This window comes from Bos taurus, chromosome 22, assembly GCF_002263795.3.
Source record: "Bos taurus isolate L1 Dominette 01449 registration number 42190680 breed Hereford chromosome 22, ARS-UCD2.0, whole genome shotgun sequence".
In the NCBI taxonomy this organism is placed as follows: domain Eukaryota; kingdom Metazoa; phylum Chordata; class Mammalia; order Artiodactyla; family Bovidae; genus Bos; species Bos taurus.
The window spans coordinates 25,012,066-25,036,983 of record NC_037349.1 but is presented as its reverse complement, the minus strand read 5'-3'; the positions used below and the strand labels follow the sequence as shown (position 1 = coordinate 25,036,983).

The following is a 24,918-nucleotide window of genomic DNA, read 5'->3' as shown; positions in this document are numbered from 1 at the left end:
AAAAACTTAACATTGAATGTTAAGGGATAAAAAAACTTAACATGTCTCCTGCATTGACAGGCAGACTCATTACCACTGAGCCACCTGGGAAGTCCCCAGAGGTGCAGTCCATCCAATTCAAATCAGATGGACTAAAGATAGGATGCACTGGGTTTCCCAAAGAAAATTAAAATGCACACACAAAAACAAACACATGTCCAATGCAGACTGAGAATACAGGAGTCTAATTCTTAAATCCTTCTTCAAAATTGGAAACTCTTATGTTAGAAACCAGTACACTGAAACTTACAACTTTCTCCATAGTTGAGTGGTTTATTAGGCAAGGTGTATCACTCTAAACATAACTGAGGTAAGAAAAACAAGCATCTATCTAGAGGATGTTCTTTAAGTGAGAAGCTTAAATATCTCTTCAGTCTCATGTCTGCTTTACATTTTTTTGCCTTCTAGTATAGTTCTGACCCTATAAAGCATTGTTCTTAAAATATATTTCACAGTCATGATTTTTCACAAGGATTATACTGCTCAGTTTTTGGTCTTACATGCCACTTTCACAGAATATCATTTTTATGTCTGTCTAATGGCTATATAGAAGTACCATACTGAGAAGTATTTAAAGGTCCCTTACTGTTGGTATTGTAATTAAAGTATACTGTTCAATTACTGGTTCAGAGATTTAGATAAATAGGTTAAAAATTGACTCCTATCTTCACAGTTAAAATAAAGAACATGATATAACAATGGGAAAATATTCAGCCTTTACTGATTTTTTTTTCTTAATGTTTTAGGTTAAAACCTTTTTTAGTTGAATGTTTTGCATGTATTTTTCATAAACCTCAGAGATACACTATCATAAAAAGATAAAGAATCATGGATTCAGATAAATATCAGAGCCTCTATTTATTTTTCTCTTTGTAAATACATTTTCTTAGAATTTTTCTATTATAAGGGTCATACATCCTTACTGTAGAAAAATAATGGAAAAATTGAGATAAGCAGAAAAAGGAAAATAAAAGGCATTTATATCCTCACCACCTGTAGATACTAAATTTTCATGTTCACATATGCACTGTATGTATTTTTGAAAATTGGATAACACTGCCTCAGACTTGGTGAAGTTCTTTATCAGTGAATAAACTTTCTTTTAGAACTTTGTTTTAGAATAATTATTTAGAACTTGTAGCTCTGTGTTTAATAAAATGAGTGAATAAGAAAACTAGCTACCTGAGGTTACTTGTTGGCAGGAATATGCTGTTTTACTAAAATATCAACCTAAAGTTATAGTGTCAAGGCTTTTTCAAAGGACAAAAACAAAACTTATTAAAATTATTATTTTTGTATTTAATTAAAATTCAAGTTGTATTTGTCACTGTATGCTAATTCTGAGAAAAATAGACAAATCAAACATTGATTGGTGAATATTCTTTCTGTGAAATATGTGTGATCACATTTATGACTTTCTACACAGTGTATATCTTTGATTTGCACATCAGGATCCTCATTGTTGGCCAATGAAAAATTCTTGAGGCTTCCACAATTTTGTTGCTTTATTTGAAGCCTCTACTGAATCAACACCAATTATCTGTGGTTGTTACGGCTCAGATTCTATAGATCTTTATTTGTCAACCACTTTGTATATGATTGGTGGTTCTCCTGCATTATTTTTGTGGACTTGGAAAAAGTCCTGCATCTTCTACAAAGTTTATAATTTGGTTTTGCAAAATGATTTTTACTATTATTAAGCTGAAAACATTTAGACCAGAAATTATTTAACCACTTGAAAATCTATAAAAGAATGAAAAATTACTTGAAAATAAGAAAGGAAGATGTTAGTGCTAATAGATTGGGGTTGATTTTTCAAATGATTAGTTTATTAGGGAATATTTTCTGGTTAGAACTTTATTTATAGCCTACATTTGCATTGCATTCTATTATATCTGTACAAGTAAGGCCTTCTTAACCATGAATTTCTAAATTCATCTCTATTGTTTGACACTTAGATTCATATATTATAAAATGTATTTTTTTTGCTGCTTAAAAAGGTAATCAGATGAAATATATTACATATAAGATATTAAGCTAAATTCCTATAATAAAGGAATTGTTTACACATTCTTTCTGAAAAGAGACAAAGTACAATGCAAAGATTTTTTTATGTCATTAAAAAAATGTATAAATAATACATTCTTTTGAGGATAGCAGATCCTATACCCCAGTTCATTTGGGTCTGTTATATAGTACTGATCTCTTGATAATCTAGCTCACCAGTCATGAATGTCTTCAACTATGTATTAGTACCAATTTAGCTATAAAGGAATCTGAGTTTTTGCCTTAGAATCTGTAAATACAAAAAGAAATTGCCTCCTCTTAAATGTTACATCCTCACAGAATTTCCAGACCTTCATATTTAAATTGATACAATCCTGTTACTATCTCTGCATGCTCTTTCCTTTGTTTCAGTTATTGCAATTTACAAATCTGATTTTTATATTGTGTTTATTGTCTGTTTTCCCCACTAGTCTGTGAGCAACATGAGGAGGGAAAACATGTTTAGTCATCAATTTATTCCCTGATCTTACTACTGTGACTTGCTCATGGCAAGCACTTAATAAACTATTAAAATTGCTGGATGAGTGTATGGCGAATGACTGCATAATCTGAAAACTAGTCACAGGTAGTAGATTGACTGATATTTTTCCTTGAGAGTTAAGCTTAAGGAATTCTTATTTTATCCTGCTGTCATAAAGACTAAACCATCTTCTATTCTAATGAGGTGTAACTGTTTAGTCCCATCCCTGATATTAGTTGGAGGAGGTTGGATGGAAGCCCATTGCCGGGGAAAGTCAAATACAGCAAATCCCAAGCTATCCTTGAAATCCCGAACTTTCAACAGGAAGATGAAGGCTTCTATGAGTGTATTGCAAGTAACCTTCGAGGAAGAAACCTTGCAAAGGGTCAACTCATTTTCTATGGTGAGCTAATAGAATTTCAAAAAGTATATGGAATATTTGGTGATATCCTTCATAGTGAATAGTGAAAGTGTTTAGCATGTTGTGGGCAAGTGTCATAGGAGAAATAGAGAAGACACATTTCCAGGTAAGGATGCTTAATTCAATGATTAGCCGATGGGAATGACCATTTTTAAAATATGGCTTTAATTTCAGCACAGTCTATGCATGTTATTGTTTATCAAAGTTTCCTTTGAAATATGAGCAGTGTCGTGTTAAAAGCCATAGAAGTTTATAACACAAAGTAAAATGGAATTCAATATATTTCCCTTAATATGTTCAGCAGCAGCCTGTGACAATCTTAATGATAATCCCAAGCAGAAATTAAAAAGAAGAAAATGACAGGAGAAGTATAATACTTACAGTAGTTTTCAGTACTTGTTTATGTTTCCCAAGATTGTCTACAGATATGTAGATAAGAGAAAAATAAACTCATTACTTCATTTAAAAATATATTTGTCTCAGTTATCAGAATCTTTCATGGACTTAAGAGAGATGATAAAAACATATATTTTCTAATGTTTGTCCTTGTGCCTTCTTTCCTCTAGGCCAAAATACACACTTGCATGAAGTTCACTTTTTTTTTGACATCAAATAAACCATAAAATATACCTCAGGATTGTCAAAATGTTTGCGGCTTTTAAAATACTCTTAACTTAGCTATATTTAACACCTCTGTACTCAGTTCAGTTCAGTTCAGTCGCTCAGTCGTGTCCGACTCTTTGCGACCCCATGAAGCGCAGCACGCCAGGCCTCCCTGTCCATCACCAACTCCCGGAGTTCACTCAGACTCACGTCCATCGAGTCAGTGATGCCATCCAGCCATCTCATCCTCTGTCGTCCCCTTCTCCTCCTGCCCCCAATCCCTCCCAGCATCAGAGTCTTTTCCAATGAGTCAACTCTTCATATGAGGTGGCCAAAGTACTGGAGTTTCAGCTTTAGCATCATTCCTTCCAGAGAACACCCAGGACTGATCTCCTTTAGGATGGACTGGTTGGATCTCCTCGCAGTCCAAGGGACTCTCAAGAGTCTTCTCCAACACAACAGTTCAAAAGCATCAATTCTTCAGCACTCAGCCTTCTTCACAGTCCAACTCTCACATCCATACATGACCACTGGGAAAACCATAGCCTTGACTAGATGGACCTTTTGTTGGCAAAGTAATGTCTTTGCTTTTCAATATGCTATCTAGGTTGGTCATAACTTTCCTTCCAATGAGTAAGTGTTTTTTAATTTTATGGATGCAGTCACCATTTGCAGTGATTTTGGAACCCCAAAAAATAAAGTCTGACACTGTTTCCACTGTTTCTCCATCCATTTCCCATGAAGTGATGGGACCACATGCCTTGATCTTAGTTTTCTGAATGTTGAGCTTTAAGCCAACTTTTTCACTCTCCACTTTCACTTTCATCAAGAGGCTTTTTAGTTCCTCTTTACTTTCTTCCATAAGGGTGGTATCATCTGCATATCTGAGGTTATTGATATTTCCCCAGGCAATCTTGATTCCAGCTTGTGCTTCTTCCAGCCCAGCATTTCTCATGATGTACTCTGCATATAAGTTTAAATAAACAGGGTGACAATATACAGCCTTGACGTACTCCTTTTCTTATTTGGAACCAGTCTGTTGTTCCATGTCCTCTATACTAGAGGACTTTAAAAACTGTATTTATACATGGCCAAAAGTCATTTTCTGTGTGACATGTTTCTATGTGACACATTTATAATCAATAATAAAGTAATTGGAAAAAAACCATATATTTCAATAACTAAAAGGTCTAAGGTATGGTAATTACCTAGAAGGTATGCTAATTAAGTTTATACATGTGTTCTCAGTCACGCAGTCATGTCCAACTCTTTGTAATCCATGGACAGTAGCCTGCCTGGCTCTTCTGTCCATGGAATTCTCCAGGAAGAATACTGGAGTGGATGGCATTTCCTTCTCACAGGGTCTTCCTGATCCAGGGATCGAACCCTTCTCTCTTGCATTTCCTTCATTGGCCCACAGATTCTTTACCACTGAGCCACTTCAGAAGCCGTCAATTGAGTTTATACACACATTCTTTTGATAGCTCCTATTTTTTAATCCAAAGTCTCTGGACTCTGGCATTCTTTTGTAAATAAAATTGTGAGGATGTAACTGGGAGTTTTTTTAGGAGCAGCACAATATTACACCAGCTTTGGCTAATAGGTATGTCATTTTTCTACTAAACGGACAAATATATAGATAAAAAACTTAACCATAAAACTGAGGTCTCTATAAACTGGAAATCAATAATAAAGTACTTTCTCTCACATTAATAAAGCGACTGCTAGCTTACATAGAAGATTTTACAAATATTCACATAATTTTTATAGAAATAAAGTGTAGAAATAATTTTCAGTGATATTATAGGTAATTAACCTTTGATGAATTGAAGAAGATCTCAAATAATGTTTGCTAGATCTGAGATTAGAACCTTGAACAATCTTCTGAAATGAGATTCTGCCCAGTCTACCATAGCTCTTCAACCTGGTCATCTAAGTCTATTCACAAGACGTATGGAAGTGAAAGTGAAAGTCATTCCGTCGTATCAAACTCTTTGCTACTCCATGGACTATACAGTCCATGGAATTCTCCAGGCCAGAATACTGGAGTGGGTAGCCATTCCCTTCTCCAGGGGATCTTCCCAAACCAGGGATCAAACCCAGGTCTCCCACATTGCAGGTGGATTCTTTACCAGCTGAGCCATGAGGGAGGCCCAAGAATACTGGAGTGGATTCCTTCTCCAGTGGATCTTCCCAACTCAGGAATTGAACCAGGGTCTCCTGCACTGCAGGCAGATTCTTTACAACTGAGTTACCAGGGCAGCCCCACATAGCCTATTATCACAATCAAACTAGCCATTTAGGAAGTACAAATGGTCTCTGAGGGTGAATAATGGGTAATTGGTCAATAAGACAAAATAATGCTTCTTGTTCACCTATTTAGTTTTCAATATGCTCCCAAAGGGCTTCCTAGGTGGTGCTAGTGGAAACGAATCTGCCTGCCAATGCAGGAGAGATAAGAGACCCAGGTTCAAACTCTGAGCAGGGAAGATCTCCTGGAGGAGGGCATGGCATCCCACTCCAATATTCTGGCCTGGAGAATCCCATCAACAGAGAAGCCTGCAAAGAATCAGACATAATTGAAGCAACATAGCACACGTATTTTCAAAGGAGAAGAGAATTGATTCAATTTCTTGAGAATCGAAAAATACCCGAAAATTTCAAGACTCTCAGTCCATTATGTTGCTATGCTTAAGTTAAGCTTCAGAATTCTATCCATTTATATTGGGTCCTCCTCTGGCAACCCACTCTAGTATTCTTGCCTGGAAAATTCCATGGATGGAGTAGCTTGTCAGGCTAGAGTCCATGGGGTCACAAAGAGTTGGACGTGATTGAGTGATTGAGCACAAATACACAACCTCCAAAATATGTTTATAAAGCATTACTATCATTATAAATAATGGAGCATATTCAGAGGAGTTAAGTGATTTACACGACCATTGAGAGGGTGAAATAAGTAACAATACCCAAGCCTATATGGTAGACTTGAAATACTAAGTTTTTTTTTTTTTTCAGGTAGTTCTGACTTAGTTGGACCTACATGTAGTTGAAGACTTAAAAGTTTATTCTTTGGAATCCTAAAAATGTACACATTAAAAAAATAAATAAAGCTTAAAGTTATAGCTATTGCACTAAGCAACAAACCATATATATATATATCTGAAACTCCTGTAAGCTATGTGGATTTTATGTGTGTGTTCATTTTTTCTCCCAGATCAAATGTATAATAGGGCAATTTCTAAACAAGTATCTACAAACTATAAAATTTTAAAATATTAAGTAGAAACATGATTCCATTTAATCAATACATTCAGTTCTTCTAAGGGGTGTCATCCATTATCCCTCAAGGTTGTAAAAAGCGTGTTCTGTAACTGGAGGTTCCCCTGATTTCCACAGGAGTTCATCTTGGCTTACTTTTCACCACAGTGGGACATCATGATTTCTTGTTTTCCTTGACTAGCTCCCCGAAGGAACTTCTCTTTTAGTGCAAGATTACAGCGGAGAAACCTTGAAAGTCAGATATACTTGTACATCATTTCAAAGACTCTCAGTACCACTTGCTCCAACCAGTGCTGCAGTGACCTCCTCTGCCACTGTATTTTGCAGGTGTAGCCTGACAGACTCTTATCTCCGGTGGCACAACAGGCCATTTTGTTTCCTGCTCCAGTTTTCTTTGGCCCCTTCTAGAACCTACTCAAAATTTAAGCACACACAACCTGAACGTTCTAACAGTTAATACCTGCTGCTGCTGCTGCTAAGTTACATCAGTCATGCCTGACTCTGTGCGACCCCATAGACGGCAGCCCATCAGGCTCCGCGGTCCCTGGGATTCTCCAGGCAAGAACACTGGAGTGGGTTGCCATATCCTTCTCCAGTGCGTGAAAGTGAAAAGTGAAAGTGAAGTCTTTCAGTCGTGTCCGACTCTTCACAACCCCATGGACTACAGCCTACCAGGCTCCTCCGTCTGTGGGATTTTCTAGGCAAGAGTACTGGAGTGGGGTGCCATTGCCTTCTCCAGTTAATACCTGAACTGCCCTTGAATGACTATGGACTAGAGCCAATGAATAAATGTTTCCTCTTTCTTTCCTGGCCAGGCAGTTATAGAGATTCCTTATACATGCACAGAAGATGGGTAACAATCATCTCTGCGTGCTCAGTTGTGTCTGACTCTTTGTGAACCTATGGACCCTAGCCCACCAGGCTCCTCTGTCCATGGAATTCTCCAGGCAAGAATACTGGAGTGGGTTGCCATGCCCTCCTCCAGGGAATCTTCCCAACCCAGGGATGGAACCCACATCTCATGTCTCCTGTATTGGTAGGCAGGTTCTTTACCACTAGCTCCACTTGGTGGTCAACTCAATAACTCATTCTTGCATTGACTCTCTCCTTTCCTGTTGATTCTCCCTTTTCCTGAGAACTTACCCTTGGCCAGCACTCCCAAACACAAACATGTGACTACTTTCTGTGTACAAAATCAGGCTTCTCTATTTTCTAACTATGTCTCATTGTAAGCTGGGAAAGACTGAAGTCAGAAGGAGAAGAAGGCATCAGAGGATGAGATGAGTAGATAGCATCACCAACTCAATGGACATGAATTTGAGTGAACTCTGGGAGCTAGCAAAGGACAGGGAAGTGTGGAGTGCTGTAGTCCATGGAGTCTCCAAGAGATAGACAAAATCAAGCAACTGAACAGCAATTTCTTGATAAGGTTACCTAACACCTATACAAAAAACCCTCTATAAAATTTGTAGGGAGAATTAAGTGCAATTATACAGGAAGCTCATCCACTCCAACTTATCTAGGAGAGACCTAAACAAAGGAGAGGGATTAAATGGCAAATTCAGAGAGTTTTCTATCATCATTATAGAAGAAATCATAATTTCAAAAAATTTATTTTATACACATCTGTTTCCATGAATGTTAGTAAGGATAATACTACCTTATATTTAAATAGCATTTCAACATCAATTATATCAGTTGCTTTTTGCTTCAGAACTATGTTGAACTTTCTCAGATTAGAAAATAACGTTTGGAAAACTCATGCCTAGAATTAAAGTTATATGCTTAACCTGCATACAACTCTAAAAGTTATCATTCCCTGTCAAGACTTATACACAGGGGAAAACTTGCTTAAAACCTACTAAAATGTGATGAGGCTGATATCTGATTTATGCTTCAGACTATTGAATTGTTATTATATTGGATATAGATACAATTATTTTGGTTAGTTCAATCTAAATATACTTAATGGCCTTTTGCCCACAGAGAGTTCAGATTTGATATACGTTTTCTAACTTGACCTATATACTAATATCTAATACAGAATTATCCTTTCGCCTTGTTCCCACAGCTCCAAAATTGTTATACATGAGCAGCAAAGTGATAGATGGCAAATATCAATCTTATGCAAAAGGTCCACTGATATTTACAACAGAGTTTCTATTGTCCCGCTTTGGGGGTCCTGCATTTTCCCTCCCTGAAATCATGAGTGCAGTCCTTCTGATTTCTATAGTCCTTGAAATGCAGCATAATGTTTTGGCTAACAAATTTGCTAAATAGTTGCTCTTGCCTCTTTTTGAAACAGCCCCTCCAGAATGGGAACAAAAAATCCAAGATACATACTTGTCTATCTACGACAGCTTATTTTGGGAATGCAAAGCCAGTGGAAAGCCAGACCCTTGGTATACCTGGTTAAAGAATGGTGAACGCCTCAATCTGGACGTAAGTAGCTACGGTGATGTTAAACTTCCACCTACTCTGCTAGGGAAATTTTATCACTAAGAGCAACAATGTATGTTTCTGGAATGTTTAGTAGGTGCCAGGAAATGTAGTATAATCTTTACATATCCTAATTTATTTAATACTTAAACTCAAAGTGACTATTAAAATTATTCCTATTATTCAAATGAGAAATTTATGGGTAGAAAACACAACTTGTACAAAGTTGCTCTTAGTCAGTGATTGATCCATATTCAGATGATATCATTATCATCAACAACATTCACTGAACTCTCATATGAGCCAGGCCCTGTGTTAAATATTTTCCATACATTATCTAATGGCGTCTTCATGACAATTTTACGGGAAAGATAAGATTATTATTTGTATAGTGAAAAAAAATTGTTTCAGAGGGCTAAAGTCTATTTGTCCAAGGTCACAAAGCAGCTAGTAAGTGTTAGCATTGGTATTCTAAACATAATCTTCCTGATTTCAGAACCCAAGCTCTCAGTCATCATCCAGAAACTTGGTTTTTATGAAAGCTAATAGCTGTCTCTAAACCTAGAAAAGTGGAAAACTGAGGCAGTTATCCACATTTTTCAAATTAAAGCACACTTTACAATATATAGAAAATGAGACAAGTTTATTTTTCCCGTCAAATTATCCTAATAATTGTGTCAGCTCACCACTCTACTTGCACTTACAGGCTCAGTTAGAGACACAAAGAACATCTGTTGTTTAGAACCTGAATAGAAGGCTGTTCTTTGTTTCAGCTTTATTGGAATTTAATCCATTCATCCCTTTTGCAAACAACATTCCCTGTGTCCTCCAGCCTACTTTTACTATCTTTAGAGGATGGTGATAGGTACCATGAAATATTTAAAGTTATATTTACCTTATTAAACTATTGTATTCAATACACTCAAAATTGTACCCAAAATTGGACTCTGCAACAGACTTTGTATGTTTAAGTATGTTTAAGCATACTTTATAGTACACTGCAGAAAAGAATTTAGCTCCTTAAAGTTACTTACTCAATTAGAAAATTATTGAGTCATCATATTTTAATTTTTTTAGACTTTATGATGGAAAACCATGGAAATTTGCTAGTCACTCTATCCATGTCTAACACTATTCTCGACTATGTTTTCTGAAAAAACTGAAATGGTAGAGTATTCCAAATTATTTTATATACCACATAACAGAAAGGTAGTTAGTTAAGTTGCTCAGTTGTGTCTGACTCTTTGAGATTCCATGGACTGCAGCACGCCAGGCCTCCCTGTCCATCACCAACTCCCAGAGTTTACTCAAATTCATGTCCATTGAGTCAGTGATCCCATCCAACCATCTCATACCTTCTATGCAGAACAATGCCGATTTTTAAAGAAATGAGGTAACATAAAATAAACTAACCACTAAAATTATGTTAAGAACATTTCCATTGTTTTTTAAAGTCCAGAAGACTGCCCGGAATCTTGAAGTATATTAATTTCATTTTCATAAGCAACAGGTCTCATACCCCAACAGCTCATAGATATGCACAAATGTTAAGAGCATGCTTACATTAACGCACTAGCATCTTTATGTGACTTTTCTTTTATTAGGAAAGAATTCAAATAGAAAATGGGACACTCATCATAACTATGCTGAATGTGTCAGATTCTGGTATCTACCAGTGTGCTGCAGAAAACAAATATCAGATAATTTATGCAAATGCAGAATTGAGAGTATTAGGTAAGTCATTCATTTATAGCCAAAAAATTCAAACTGACATTTTAGCAAGCTATGATTATATGTAATATGAATCCAATTTTTCTGTAAATTAGAAATTGCTTTTTCTTGAAATAATGAGAAATATCTAAATTAGCTTCTAAAATATACAAAGTGAGAATTATTACTCGGCTTTGGGTGATGTGGTAACACATCAGGGCTTGGAGGAACCCACTATTGGGTGAAACCAAACCAGAGGTGGCTCCCCCAAAGTTGATCCCAGCATGAGATTTTGAATACAATTCAAAAAGCATCTATTAGAAATGTTTTCAGCTACAAATAAGAAAAGAAAACCTCAATTTACAGACTTAAACAAGGATGTATTTTATTTCAACAAGAACTTTAGCCTCTCTAGGTGGCTTAGTGTTAAAGAATCTCTCTGCCAATGTGGGTTCAATCCAAGGGTCAGGAGGAGCCCCTAGGGGAGGGCATGGCAACCCCCTCCAGTATTCTTGCCTGGAGAATCCCATAGACAGAGAAGCCTGGCAGGCTACAGTCCATGGGGTCCCAAAGGGTCGGATATGACTGAAGCGACTTAGCACACACACATGCACAAGAACTTCGTGGGGGATTGGGAGGTGGGTGGGTAGCTGAGCAAGAGCAATGTGACTTGATGATCTTTAAACTTTTTCCTCATGGTTGTAGCCTCCTGGATCCAGGATGAGTGCTGTAGCTACAGAAATCAAGTCCATACTGAAACCCAAAGAAGAGAGAGGGGACAGCCCCTATCATTAGAAAAGCAAAATTTCCCTGGGTCCTTACATCAAACTCCTTTTATGTAATTAGCTAGAACCCTGTCACGTGACCACCCAGACTTCAAGGGAAGGTTTGAGGATGATATTCTGGGACAGTCAGCTGGTGGAGTTGTCACCATAAATGACTCAGTGATGTCTTTCATCCTGAGATTTCCTTAACAGTATAAACACAGGAGATGAGAGGAAGAATCAAGTAAAACAGCAAAGTTTCATAAGTCTGTGGGTGATGGACATTGATTCATTTGTTTCTTCATTAAATCATCATTTATTGAATATTTATTGTGTATTAAACCCTGAAAACAGAACTGTCAATATCAAAGTGATCTTTATAGAACCTATAGTTCTACAGAGGGGAAAAAAAGCACTAAATTTTAAAATATCGTGATTATTACAGTCAAGAATTGAGTAGGTGCTATCAGCTGAATATAACCTAAATTGAAGACTTTCTCTTTAAACATGTTTCAGAATAAAAAGCATGTATAGGTCAGTGGAAGGGCAGAGAAGCCATATAAGACAACATGGCATATCTGAAAGAAATTCATATAGACTTTATGCCAGGAATGAGAACTGGACACGTAGGTTCCCACAGGCAGGCAGCTAGGAAGACTTGGATGCATCCCCAGGCAGTCTAATTATTTATTACCCTTATGAACTGGTATTTGTTCAAGATTTATCTAGTGAGGACAGAGTTGAAACCGACAGTTTTTTTTTTTTTTTCTCTGTCGTTGTTGTTAAAGTTTCTACTAAGCTTGCCTGCTTCAACTGAAGGCAAACTATTTCCATTTTTCCAGTTAATGGTATGCCTAAGGAAATCTGAAATAATAATATACTGCTTTTGATTTATTTAAAAGGTATTTCATTGTGTGCGCTCTCTCTCGTGAAACCATCTTCACCTTCTTTATTATAAATACAATGAAAATGTGACCTTTTGTAACTTGCTTCCTCCCTAACTCTAGCTTGCTTTTTATCTCAATGACCATTACCAAAACAAAAATAATCTACATTTACTGAGCAAATAATCTGTGCCAGTTGGTACTTAACCTTCTTTACTGAATGCTACCTCGTTCAAGACCCAGACTAACTGACTGAGGTAATATCTATTGCCATCTTCCTTTTACAAATGGAAACAGTGACTCTAAAATGCCAAGTCTACAATTAGCTCCAAAACACCTTGAGCGAAGTAGCTTCAAAAAGGGTTTTTATTTTATAGATATTAGATTCTATCTAGGATACTGCATCAGTTCTTCGGTTACAACATATTGATTAGATGAGTAATTGAATAATTCTGTGATTTTGTTTTTAGCCTCAGCTCCTGATTTCTCCAAAAATCCCCTTAAAAAGTATTCAGTTGTTCAAGTTGGTGGGGATATTGTGATCGAATGCAAACCAAATGCTTTCCCCAGGGCCACTATTTCCTGGAAAAGAGGAATAGAGAGCCTGAGACAAAGCAAAAGGTAAACAAATCTCCTTTGTTTCAATATTTTAAATATTTTGTAATATAATATCTACCAGATTTTAGGGTTTACTAGGTTTTCTGAAATTCTCTCTCTTACAGTAAGCTTGCAACTGTGTACTGGAGATCTGAACATTTTCACATGATGGTATAAACAAAAGGAATTTACAAGGCTATGAACTGTTTGTATAATTTGACTGTAATATTTTCAGCGCATGTGCTTGTAATAGATATATTTTAAGAAATCCTTTAAGACCTTTTTCTATATTCAGTTTGAAGCTTTTTTCCTGACCCAGCCTGCTGAGAAATCAGTGAGAAGAGCATTACACAAAGGAGAGAGACATTCATACTCACACACCTGGTGTTGTGGTTTTTAAGTAGTCACACAGGTGTTCACTCCATGACAAAATGAATTCACCACATGAAAAAAAATGTAGAGAGTTTCCCGTAGAGAAAGAAGAGAGGTTTCCTCCTATTATGGATGTGATTGAGAAATCCCAGATTAGCACTGGCAAGTTCTCTGGGAGAGTTTTGACAGCACAAAACAGGTGTTTTTCTCTACTTGTAACACATTTCATTCTATTGTGCTATAGAACCTTGTATATTCAGAGTTGATTTGACTAAAGTTCCAACTCAAATTTAAGGACCCACATGTGTTTCTATGTGGTCAGATACACAATATGGTGCTGCTATGAATTGCTAATTGCCATGGTGCTGATGGTATGAAAATGGTTTCATGGGAACTTCTTCAGCATCATATGTGCCACAAACTCATATACATACCGGGCAGGTAACGTAAATAACAAGATACGCCAGGTAAAAGAAAAGACAGCTCAATGGTCGTGACAAAAAATGGCAATCTGTCAATCTCAAAAGCCTGTGAAGGAGTGGAGAGTGAGTTCTACGCCTAAAAGGTATAGTCACAAATCTGAATTCAGTCAAATGTTGTTTTATGGGTAGAACTTTTAACATTTCAGAAAAAGCTAGAAATCTAAATTTTGGCATTGAAACTTCTGGGCCAGAAAAAACATCCATGGGTTGGTTAAAGGGACACCGTTTTGTCATTTCTGATCTCAGACTGCATTTTTGGTCAGGAAGAGAGAAAAGTAGGTTCAGTTCAGTTCAGTCGCTCAGTTGTATCTGACTTTTTGCGAACCTATGAATTGCAGCACGCCAGGCCTCCCTGTCCATCACCAACTCCTGGAGTTCACTCAAACTCATGTCCATTGAGTCGGTGATGCCATCCAGCCATCTCATCCTCTGTCGTCCCCTTCTCCTCCTGCCCCAAATCCCTCCCAGCATCAGGGTTTTTTCCAATGAGTCAACTCTTTGCATGAGGTGGCCAAAGTATTGGAGTTTCAGCTTCAGCATCAGTCCTTCCAATGAATACCCAGGACTGATCTCCTTTAGGATGGACTGGTTGGCTCTCCTTGCAGTCCAAGGGACTCTCAAGAGTCTTCTCCAACACCACAGTTCAAAAGATTTAATTCTTCGGCACTCAGCTTTCTTCACAGTCCAACTCTCACATCCATACATGACCACTGGAAAAACCATAGCCTTGACTAGATGGACCTTTGTTGGCAAAGTAATGTTTCTGCTTTGTAATATGCTGTCTAGGTTGGTCATAACTTTCCTTCCAAGGAATAAGCATCTTTTAATTTCATGGCTGCAGTCACCTTCTGCAATGATTTTGGAGACCCCCAAAATAAAGTCTGACACTGTTTCCACCGTTTCCCCATCTATTTCCCATGAAATGATGGGACCAGATGCCATGATCTTCGTTTTCTGAACGTTGAGCTTTAAGCCAACTTTTTCACTCTCCTCTTTGGTTAAAACAAGCAAATAAGCAGTGTAATAATAATGATTGTGTAGAATGCTCCCACTGTTATATCTCTCACTGAAGCCTTGCACACTCTCTTCTGATAAGAAAGAGAAAGCGCTTTCGAAGGCACTCTTTCTTTTCCTCTCCTGTCTCCCAGGGACTCTGTAGCCCAGAACTGAAGCTTTTCCCAGGATAGGGATCCTGTCAAATTTATTCTTGTATGCCCTGTGCCTTGGCATAGAACCGAAACTCAGTAAATATCTGCAGAATGAATGAATGTTTCCAAAAGGATGAATATGTGAGGCATTACCAGCTTCACAGAATGGCTATTCTGAGAGGAAATGCCTCAACACATAAGAACAGATGCTATCAAAAGAAAGGTGTAAAAGATGAAAGGAAAGCTGGTGCTTGCCCCAATTGGTTTCCTTCCCTTCTAGACTACTTGGGAGACTGCTACAAGCACTCCCAACAGATCTGGATGTGCATCCTCTTTAAATGTTTTCTCTTTGACTCCTCAATCCTAATCAAGGTTTAAATGCACTGCTATAGAACAAGAAAACTCAGGAGAATCCCATAGCCTCACACACAGGCTCTGTTCTGAGCATTGGGATAAATTGATTAGCTCTGCTTCATTTACTAAAGTGACTGTAAGTTTTCACCTAAAGAGCAAGAATGACTACTGTTTACCCTCTATAACCTTTAAAGGTCTGTAAGTTTTCACCTAAAGAGCAAGATTTGGATGAAGGTAAGAAAATGAGAGAGAGAGAGAAAGCTTTGTAGGGTACAAGGGAAACTGCTTTTTAAAACAGCTTTTCAGATTTATATTTTATTTGTATAGAGGATGAATTTGGGAGCTTTTTGGCTCCAGAACAGTTATTAATAGTTACGTCAGATTCATTCTTGTCTCACTGGGATTAAAAGAATGGTCCATGTGATTTTTATGTACAGACCCATCTTTCATGATTCTATTCACTCGCTGGTTTAGAATTTCATAACATGTTTCAACAAAAGAAAACAAACAAAATTATCTTCTGAATATGCATCCTAAAAAGTTGAAAAAAATCAAGCCCCAGTAGAGTACAATAATTACCGAGGTGTATCTCTGCCAGGTATAGATGACCTTAAGCAGTATTTTGCAAAGGTCACACACAGCCAGCTCTGTGAGACTTTGTGTCTCTGCAGGCTTCCTATCCTGTCCTTGCTTCTATTGTCTTCTGAGAAGACTGGTTTCATGAAGACCAAGACTTCATGTAGCTTATTGAGAAATGCAGCACCTATGCTTCTACTGGTGTTGACTTCATGGCCTTTCTGTAGTCTTATCATGGGAATTTTCAAATAGGCTGCAGGTAAAAACTAGAATGAAGTCAGAAAAAGAAAAACAAACCGTATATTAATGCATACATGTAGAATCTATAAAAAATTGGTACAGATGGTACAGATGAAGCAACTTCCAGGGAAGAAAGGGAGATGCAGACATAGAGAATGGACTGTGGACACTGCAGGGGAAGCAGAGGTGGGATGCATTCAGAAAGTAGCAGTGGCATAGATAACGCTACCGTGTGTAAAACAGGCAAGCAGTGGAAAGCTGCTGCGTAGCACAGGGAGCCTAGTTCGGGTGGAATGTGGGGGTGGGAGGGAGGTTCAAGAAGGAGGGGATATATATTTACTTATGGTTGATTCACATTCATACTGCTGTACAGAAGAAATTAACACAACACAGGAAAGCAATTATATTCCAATAGAAAAATATTTTTTTAAAAAAAAAAGAAAGGAAAGAAGGAAGAGAGGAAGGAAAGGAGGAGGAAGGAAAGGGCATTAACTATTTACTACTGTAGAGGTGGTATGATACAATGAAGACATAGCTCAGCCTCTACTCAGTCCTAACTGTACCATAATTTGGAGTAAGTCACATGTCCTTGTTAGGCTTCTATATGTAAAATGGATTAGAAGCATCGCATCTTCCTAAAAGACAACAGAGAGCAAAGTGGTCTCTTCAAGCCCATTCAGGTCTAAGCTTGATTTTTTCTTCTATAGGTTTGATCTGAGCCATTAGAGGGTAACTGAATCTTTTCCCCATGATCTTTTCTCCTTCTCAAATCAGTGATGCCAGGACAAATCCCAGGTCTTAGCAAAGTAACTGCATTCAGCTTATAAATAGCTACCACATTGCAAGAATACTTTGGTGAGGAGAATATTAAAAGAGTATCTAATGCCACACACTATTTCTTATAACATTTGTAATATATGAATAAAGGTTATTTGACTTATAGTCTGTGTATACATTTGAACATTGAGTGTGCTCACACGTGTGTGTATATATTAATATGTGTGTACCACAGGGTTAGCCATAATTTCCAAACCTAATGAAATTAATTACACTAGGAGATAGAGACCTAGTCCATTTTCCAAATTTTATAGGACCAGATCACAAACTCAAATACAGAATAATGAATCTTAGTACACACTTTTTTAATGCCACATCAGCTTGAATATTATATTTAAATAATATACATAATTCCTATCCTTTCATACTTCTGTTAAAGCATGATATAACTGTATACACAGGAAGATTAAAAGAGTCAGATCTAGAAAACAGTTTAAATGACTTCAAGTAGGAACAGTTTTTAGTTCTTGACCTTGGAAATACCTATATGGGGAAATGCATGTTTTTAGTCTCTGTTTTAAAACTTCTATACCATTCTGTCTACTTTGAAATTTCATTGTCACTACACTTACTTCCAATAAAGTGTAGCTATCTATCTAGAGATGATTGAAAGGATTCTAAAGAAATCTATCCAAAGTAACCTTACTCTGTGGCTTACTTTAAAAGAAAATGGTGGCAATATATATTTTTTGAAAATTTCTTCCAGTATTACATGAATTGAAACAGCATACAGCTTACAGCTAATGTAAAACTTAGACCTGATGCCCAATCTGCCTTCTCTGTTTCCAGAACTTTTCCTTTCTACAAATAATGGAGAACATACTCAAACTCTTTATTTTTTGAAGCCTACTGTCACACGATTTTTACTGAATTTTATGTGTTGATAATTCAGATCAAGCAACATTTCTGAATATGGTTTGTATTTCTTATTGGCCTGTGTGTCACATTTGAAGTCTTGACTATTTTAAGAGTTCCATCTTTAACAGTGTCTCTATTTATGGCTAGCTGTCAGAGAAGAAAAGTTTTTTTCCAACTAAAAATAGGCAGAACCCTAAGGCTGCCTGATTTCCTGCTAGAAATGTATAGTCATACTCGATCTACTTCATTCTTTCTGGAGCTACCAATCATTTAGAAACAGCACTGAAATTGAAGAGAAGCAATGGTATATTCCTCAGCAAGAAACGAGTGTATTATTAAGAGCCCTTGCTGGGAATCAGAAAATAGGGTTCCAGTTCTATCATTGATAAGGGGCCTGACCTTGGGTAAAATCACTAGCTTACTCTTTTTTTTTTTTTTTAATTAAGGTCACTGTTCTTATATTTATTTAAAGTGAAATAATTAAAAAAAAAACTAACAGAAATACTTGACATGCTACCCACATAGTGACTGCCAGAATAGAGATTGTATTTTAGAAATCAATGCAAAACATTAACCTGGAAGGTCGAAATTGCAGATTCTATCATACTCAAATTTTGTACATGCTTTGCTAATTTGTTCAGGTGACTGAATGATTGTGCCAAACATGGTGATTGCTGTGAGTTGTCAAATTAGCTAAAGTGACCTACTTAGATGGATTCAGAGATTACAGAGGTCCCCAGTATCTAGACTTAAGCATCATTGAGTACTAGGCGCCATTCATTAACTCACCATTATGGACCTAGCACCCAGCACAAACCTGGAATACCACAGATGTCCAATGCTTATTTTCTACTTTGCTAAATGAATGAAAGCAGAAATTCACTTTATTTTGTGCTACCTGAATTAAGAGATTTTTTACAGTTAAACCAAAAATGTATTTAATAATTAATAGGCCCAAAATGTGTTCATTCATTCATTCTGTAAGTATTTAATGAGCAACAATTATACCTCAAATTCTATGCTAGGTGCTGTGGATAAGTTTTAAGTAGCCGACTACATGATGCATAATATCCCTCCTTTAGAAAGTGTTTTCCTTTTCAATTATTTGGAGTCAGAAGATCTGATTTCTGTTCTGAACTCTACTTCTCACTTAGCTGATAATTCTAGTATGTCCTTTAATTTAACTGATCCTCAGTTAATTCATTAAAAAAAATTGGAGAAAATAATAGTTGTCTCACTCTTGGAGCTGTGTGACCCAAATGACACAGAATGAATGAAAAGGATGGATGATCTGTCTACACTCTGTTACCATTAGCTGCATGTATTGCTGTTATTCCAACCTTTATGCAAATCCAAGTTACACATTCTTACCTCCACCAGCCAAGGGAAAAACCAAAGACTTCACCACAGGAAGTCAAGATGAATACAGATGAAGCTTATCTCTGCAAGGCATTCTGAGGCAACTGAGGGAATCAATTCCACATCTGCTAAGTTTGATTAATCACTTCTTTTTTGCCTTGTGGATCCACTTAGCAAGTGAACTGACAGAAATCAAAGGCCTAGATTTATCTCCTTATCCCCAGTGACTGCTGGCTACCTGTGCAGGGATCACCTCTTGAATTTAATAGAAGACGTAGGAAATGTGAACTTTCTGGACCAACAGCTCAAAGTTGTCCTCTGACAGGCAGCATACAAAAAGATGCCTAAATCACCTGAGATTTTGTCAGAGTGGATATATACTCTCCGAACAACAAAAACAAAGAGGTGGACCGATTTTTCCCCTATTATCACAAGAATAATAATTGAATTAATAAGTAACACACCATCCTGCTTCTTCATTTTCCTAAAAACGTCTACCATATTTCTCTCATTTCATAAGATGAAGTAAAATCCAGCTATATGTTAAATTGCCATTAATAATGCAAATAATTATTTTAAGCCTGTCCATAAGCCAGTCAATATACATGCTTTTCATATTTTTCAAAAAAACAAAGCAGGTTTCTTTTCATATTCAGATACATTTCTAAGGTGTATCTGAATATACCTTCAGCCACAGAGTATACAGTTATGTTTGTACTAGTTTTACCCTGATAATCTCAAAAAGCTGAATACAAAGGACACTTTGAAATTCACAGGGAATCAAACTCATTCAGACTTAGAGATTCTGCCCCTACCCCCAAACAACTGGTTTCAGGATGTGGTCACAGTCCATAGACTTAAAACAAGAGGACCATTGGACCTTTTGGAAACAATTCCATGACCTCTTTCCACTCAGATACATGTGTGTGTGTGTGTCTGTGTGTGTGTGTGTGTATACACACACATGCGCACACACGCACATACTTCAAAAAGATCTTATGAGATCATGGATTTTGTGATTTCTCCTACAGTAATGACACCATTAAAACCTTCATGGCTCTGAGCATTTCACAAAATGCCTGCGTCCTGTGACAAGTTATGAACCCCTAAGTTGGTATGGAATCTAGTAGTGATGCTTATTCAATAGTTTTGGTGCAATCTGGTAGGCCCACGCCATTTCCATCTGCATGACACTTCAACTCCTAAGACCTCTTTCCTAGACACAATAGAGATTTTTAGGAGTCTGAGGAGAGCTGAAAGAGGTCAAGGAAGGAGTAGAGAGGGGAAGCAGATATGAGAGAAAGGAGATGAGGAGGAAGAAGGATGAGATGACATTCTCTGTGTCAAGAGAGAATTGATCATTATTGAGCAAGTCACTTGATCTTCTCTTCATGGATAAAAAGGTGCCCTTGGGAAAACCTATTTGAAAGTCCTTAGCATAGTGACATAGAAAAGGAACAGAATTAAAAGTGAGTCTGTTTTCATTCTTTTTCTTGCTAAGCCACCAGGAAGGACAAAGTAGTTCCCGAGTTACAAACACTGACAGAATCTGTTGCCAACACTTTGTCATCACTCCACTTTCTCCTTGGAGCCTTGTCACAAGCATCTTACCTTGTAAATCAGCCTGTGAGAGTCTGCCTGCCTGATTGTAAGGAAGCCACTTATATGATGCTCCCTCCCTTTTTGACCCTTTTCTATATATCTTCTCCAGTGACACATTGTTAAAAATTTGTCTGCCTATGCAGGAGATGCAAGAGACATGGGTTTGATCCCTGGGTGAGGAATATTCCTTGGAAAAAGGAATGGCTACCTACTCCAGTATTCATGTCTGGAAAATTCCATGGACAGAGAAGCCTGGCAGGCTACAGTCCATGGGATGATAAAGAGTTGGAAATGACTGAGTGACTGAGCACATAGTATGCATGTATCTTTCAGTAACTGCTTTCTAAATCACCATTATTCTTCCTTTCTTTTAAACTTTTATTCCCAATAGTTTATTCTTAAAATATCCCCTCTATGCACACTTTTTAAAATACAACTTCAGCCAAAATGCAGCAACTGGTAAGTAGGCTTTCCTATCCCTTACTCCTTGCAGAGCTTCCGAATGGAACAAGCAAACAAATCTAATTTTATTTTGTATCATCAACTACTTAATGTAATACTGCTTAGTACATCAGGTAACATGAGTATCAAATAGGCAAATGAACCATATGTTCACATGTTTAAGGAAGAATGACAGTCTGCATAATGCCAGGCTTATTACAATCTCCCTTCTGTGTGCTTCTTTGTAATAAAATTTTAAATTGTTCATATTCAACTCCTGAGAGCCTTGTTAAGGTGAGCCTTTCCGAGGGAATACATGCTGAAGATGTCAAAAGCCATCTGATACTCTTGCCTATGTCACGCAAAGATGTAACAAGCTAAAATCCTATGTGTGCCCATGTCAGTCTTGCCCTATATTTTCCCTCTTGCCATCCAGTCCTCTTTCCTTCATCCCCACTGGCCTCCACTGGCCTGGAGCACTGACCCTTTAGCACAATGCTTATAGAACCACCTGCCTGCCATGGTCTGAAAAAGCTCCAGTTCATTAAAGATGTAAAGTCTGCCTTTAAACCCAACCTGTCCAGCTGGGTATGCACTGTTTTATTTTACACTACTGTCTTGCTTAGACTACCATTGCTTTAGTTCCCTATTTAAAATGTTTTAACGATGGGTAATAACATCATGCGGATTTAAGCCAAGAGTAAATATGGCAAAGAAGTTCCAGAAATAAATAGCATCCTATAAATTCTTGTACGAGAAGCTATCACTGAATATGCATATAAGCTTTGTTGTAGAGTTGCTATGAATTCATAGGCTAGATCAGTAGCTTTCACTATCATGCATAAGATTATCGTGCCTAAGATTTCAAGATCATGCATGATTATGCACCAAGAACGTTGTGGAAAAAATGCAGAATCCCAGGGTTGCATTCAAGATTTTGAGTCCATAGGCATGAAGCAGGGTTGAGCAATCTGCATTTTTGCAAATTCACTCTGTTCCCAAGTAAAGCTGAGACTGTTCAATAGCAGCACGAGAAAATCTGCTTTGCTGCAAACAAATCATTTAAAAAATAAAAATTTTGTTTCATTTTTCTTTACTCTAAGAACTCTGCTTTCTGTACCAACATGCTCAGCTCCTCATCTTATCTCAATGCTCAGCTCATTCATTTGAAAATATGAATACAATTAGCCTTCAAATGATGTCAACTTACTTATGTGCTAGCTTCTAATTTCTGAGTGACATTTATAACTTCCAAAGTTTTCATAAATATTCAGCAGCAATAATTTTAAAGACAGAATAGGTCAGTTATTAGTGCAATGTATACAAATCACCTTTTGTTCTTGGTTTGACTTTGGAAGAAAGAAGTGCTGACTTGATAGGCTTAAAGTATAATGCTCCTTAGGTTAAGAAAATGGTTGCTTGACAGGTTTGTTAAGCTGTTTGTTACAACTACACCTTCTTAGAGATACCAGTGGGCCCAAGGAAAGTAAATAAATAGAAATAGAAACAGAATTTTTGTCTTGGTAGAAATTATGATCCAGTTGAAGAAAGAAAAAACAAACTAATTAAATGGCAGTTAGTCGCATTAATATTTTCAAAATGAAGAATGAGGCTGTCAGAGCATTTTTTAAAATCACTGTTTCCCTATTTCCTTTATTTTTAAAAAAATTTCCACTATAGAATTTAAAAAAATTTCCAAATGAAATTTATACACAAGCTCATTTAATAAAACAGATAAAATTGAACAAATCCGGCTAATGTCCTGGAGAGAGAATCAGAGCCTCCTCAACACCCTCCCCACTTTCCAGCCACAAGCAACCCAAGGAGTGCCCTAAGAATCTCCTGGATCTCTTGAGAGCAGAGTTGGAGAATTCCTGATTTAGACTGACAAATCTGATTCTCAAGTGTGACTTGTCAAGCTACTCATTTATTTATAAGCACAGTTGCAAACCAATTTGACAGGCCATGTAGAAGTTTCTAGGTTTATAAATTTGAATGAGTTCAGAGTCTCATGAGGGAAGCAGGCAGGTCGACAGCTCCAGTGCAGTGGGGCGTGTGTCACTACAGACAGGATGGGGTGGAGACTCACGAATGCAGCTCACAGGAGTAGAGAAAGGCCTCAGCAGGTTAGAGGTAACTGACCCGGCACTTGAAGGGTAGATGGAAAATTTCCCAGATGAGGAATGTGGGAGGAGCAGATTTTCTGTGTGGCTGTCGTAACCCATAGTTAGCTTCATACTTGGTGCCATTTTGAAGATATAGATACAGACTTTCCTTCCTCAATACAGGATGTATTTCATCCATGATTTCTCTAAGTAGAGAATCAAATTATTTTATGAGTTATCCAACAGTTGGTTCTTTGAGGATTCCAGGGATTCTTCAGTATACTTAATAACATACAGTTTCATTCCTTCTCAGATTAAATTAACCAATTCAGTCAGCAATTTACCCTTGCCATAGTTGAACCTGAGCCTTATCATACCTAATTATAATAATAATATCCAGTAATATCCTACCTACAATTGACAGACGATGTGTTGAGATGTTAGATACAATACCACTTAATTTTCACATGATGCCTATGGGGGGGTATCATTTATTCATATTTTTTAGATGGTTAAAACTAAGGTTTAGAGAAGTTAGGCATCATGTCCACAGTCACAGAGACAGTAAATGACAGAAAAGCATTCCAGGAAGCTCTGATTGCAAAGCCATGTGTAATCTTAAACACCACGCTGTAGGTTTTTAATTAGCTTTCTGATGTAACATAGTGTCCATCTGTGGCTCTAAAGGCAGACTGTCATACTGTACACGTTATTTGTTCCTCATTTTTTTCAAGTTAGACAAAAGCTCTTCTGAAAACTGTGACATGTACAAATTCCATCATTATATCTATAAAAGGTATTAGAATAAATCCATTTGTTGTCAACATACTGAAAGATGGAGTCTTAATTCACATCAATATAATAAAATAAATCAGTTTACTTAATGGCTTAGCATCCTACATCTACAATGTTCAAATGACTATTTTTTTTTCTTTTCGAAAAAAATATTAATTTATTTATTTAGGGCTGAGCTAGGTCTTCATTGCTGTGCGTGTGTTTTCTCTAGCTGCAGCAAGCAGGAGCTACTTTCTACTCATGGTGCGTGGGCTTCTCATCTCAGTAGCTTCTCTTGTTGCAGAACACGGGTACTAGGGAACACAGGCTTCAGTAGTTACGGTGTGCAGGCTTTAGGACGTAGGCTCAGTAGTTGTGATGGATGGGCTTAATTATCCTGTGGACTGTGGGATCTTCCCAGTCCAGGGATCAAACCCATGTTCCCTGCATTGGCAGGTGGATTCCTAACCACTGAACCACCAGGAAGCCCTTGGATTTTCAATGTAA

General features: G+C 37.2%; 1 protein-coding gene across 1 annotated transcript in view; it reads left to right on the top strand.

The window, feature by feature from the left end:
* Positions 1–24,918, top strand: part of CNTN6 (contactin 6) — a 320,429-nt gene that overhangs the window by 226,811 nt on the left and 68,700 nt on the right. Inside the window, exons 8-11 of the mRNA NM_001191459.2 lie at positions 2,785–2,969; positions 9,175–9,311; positions 10,913–11,042; positions 13,137–13,287. Coding sequence (NP_001178388.1) covers positions 2,785–2,969; positions 9,175–9,311; positions 10,913–11,042; positions 13,137–13,287 — 603 coding nt within the window. The remainder of the gene's footprint in view (positions 1–2,784; positions 2,970–9,174; positions 9,312–10,912; positions 11,043–13,136; positions 13,288–24,918) is intronic.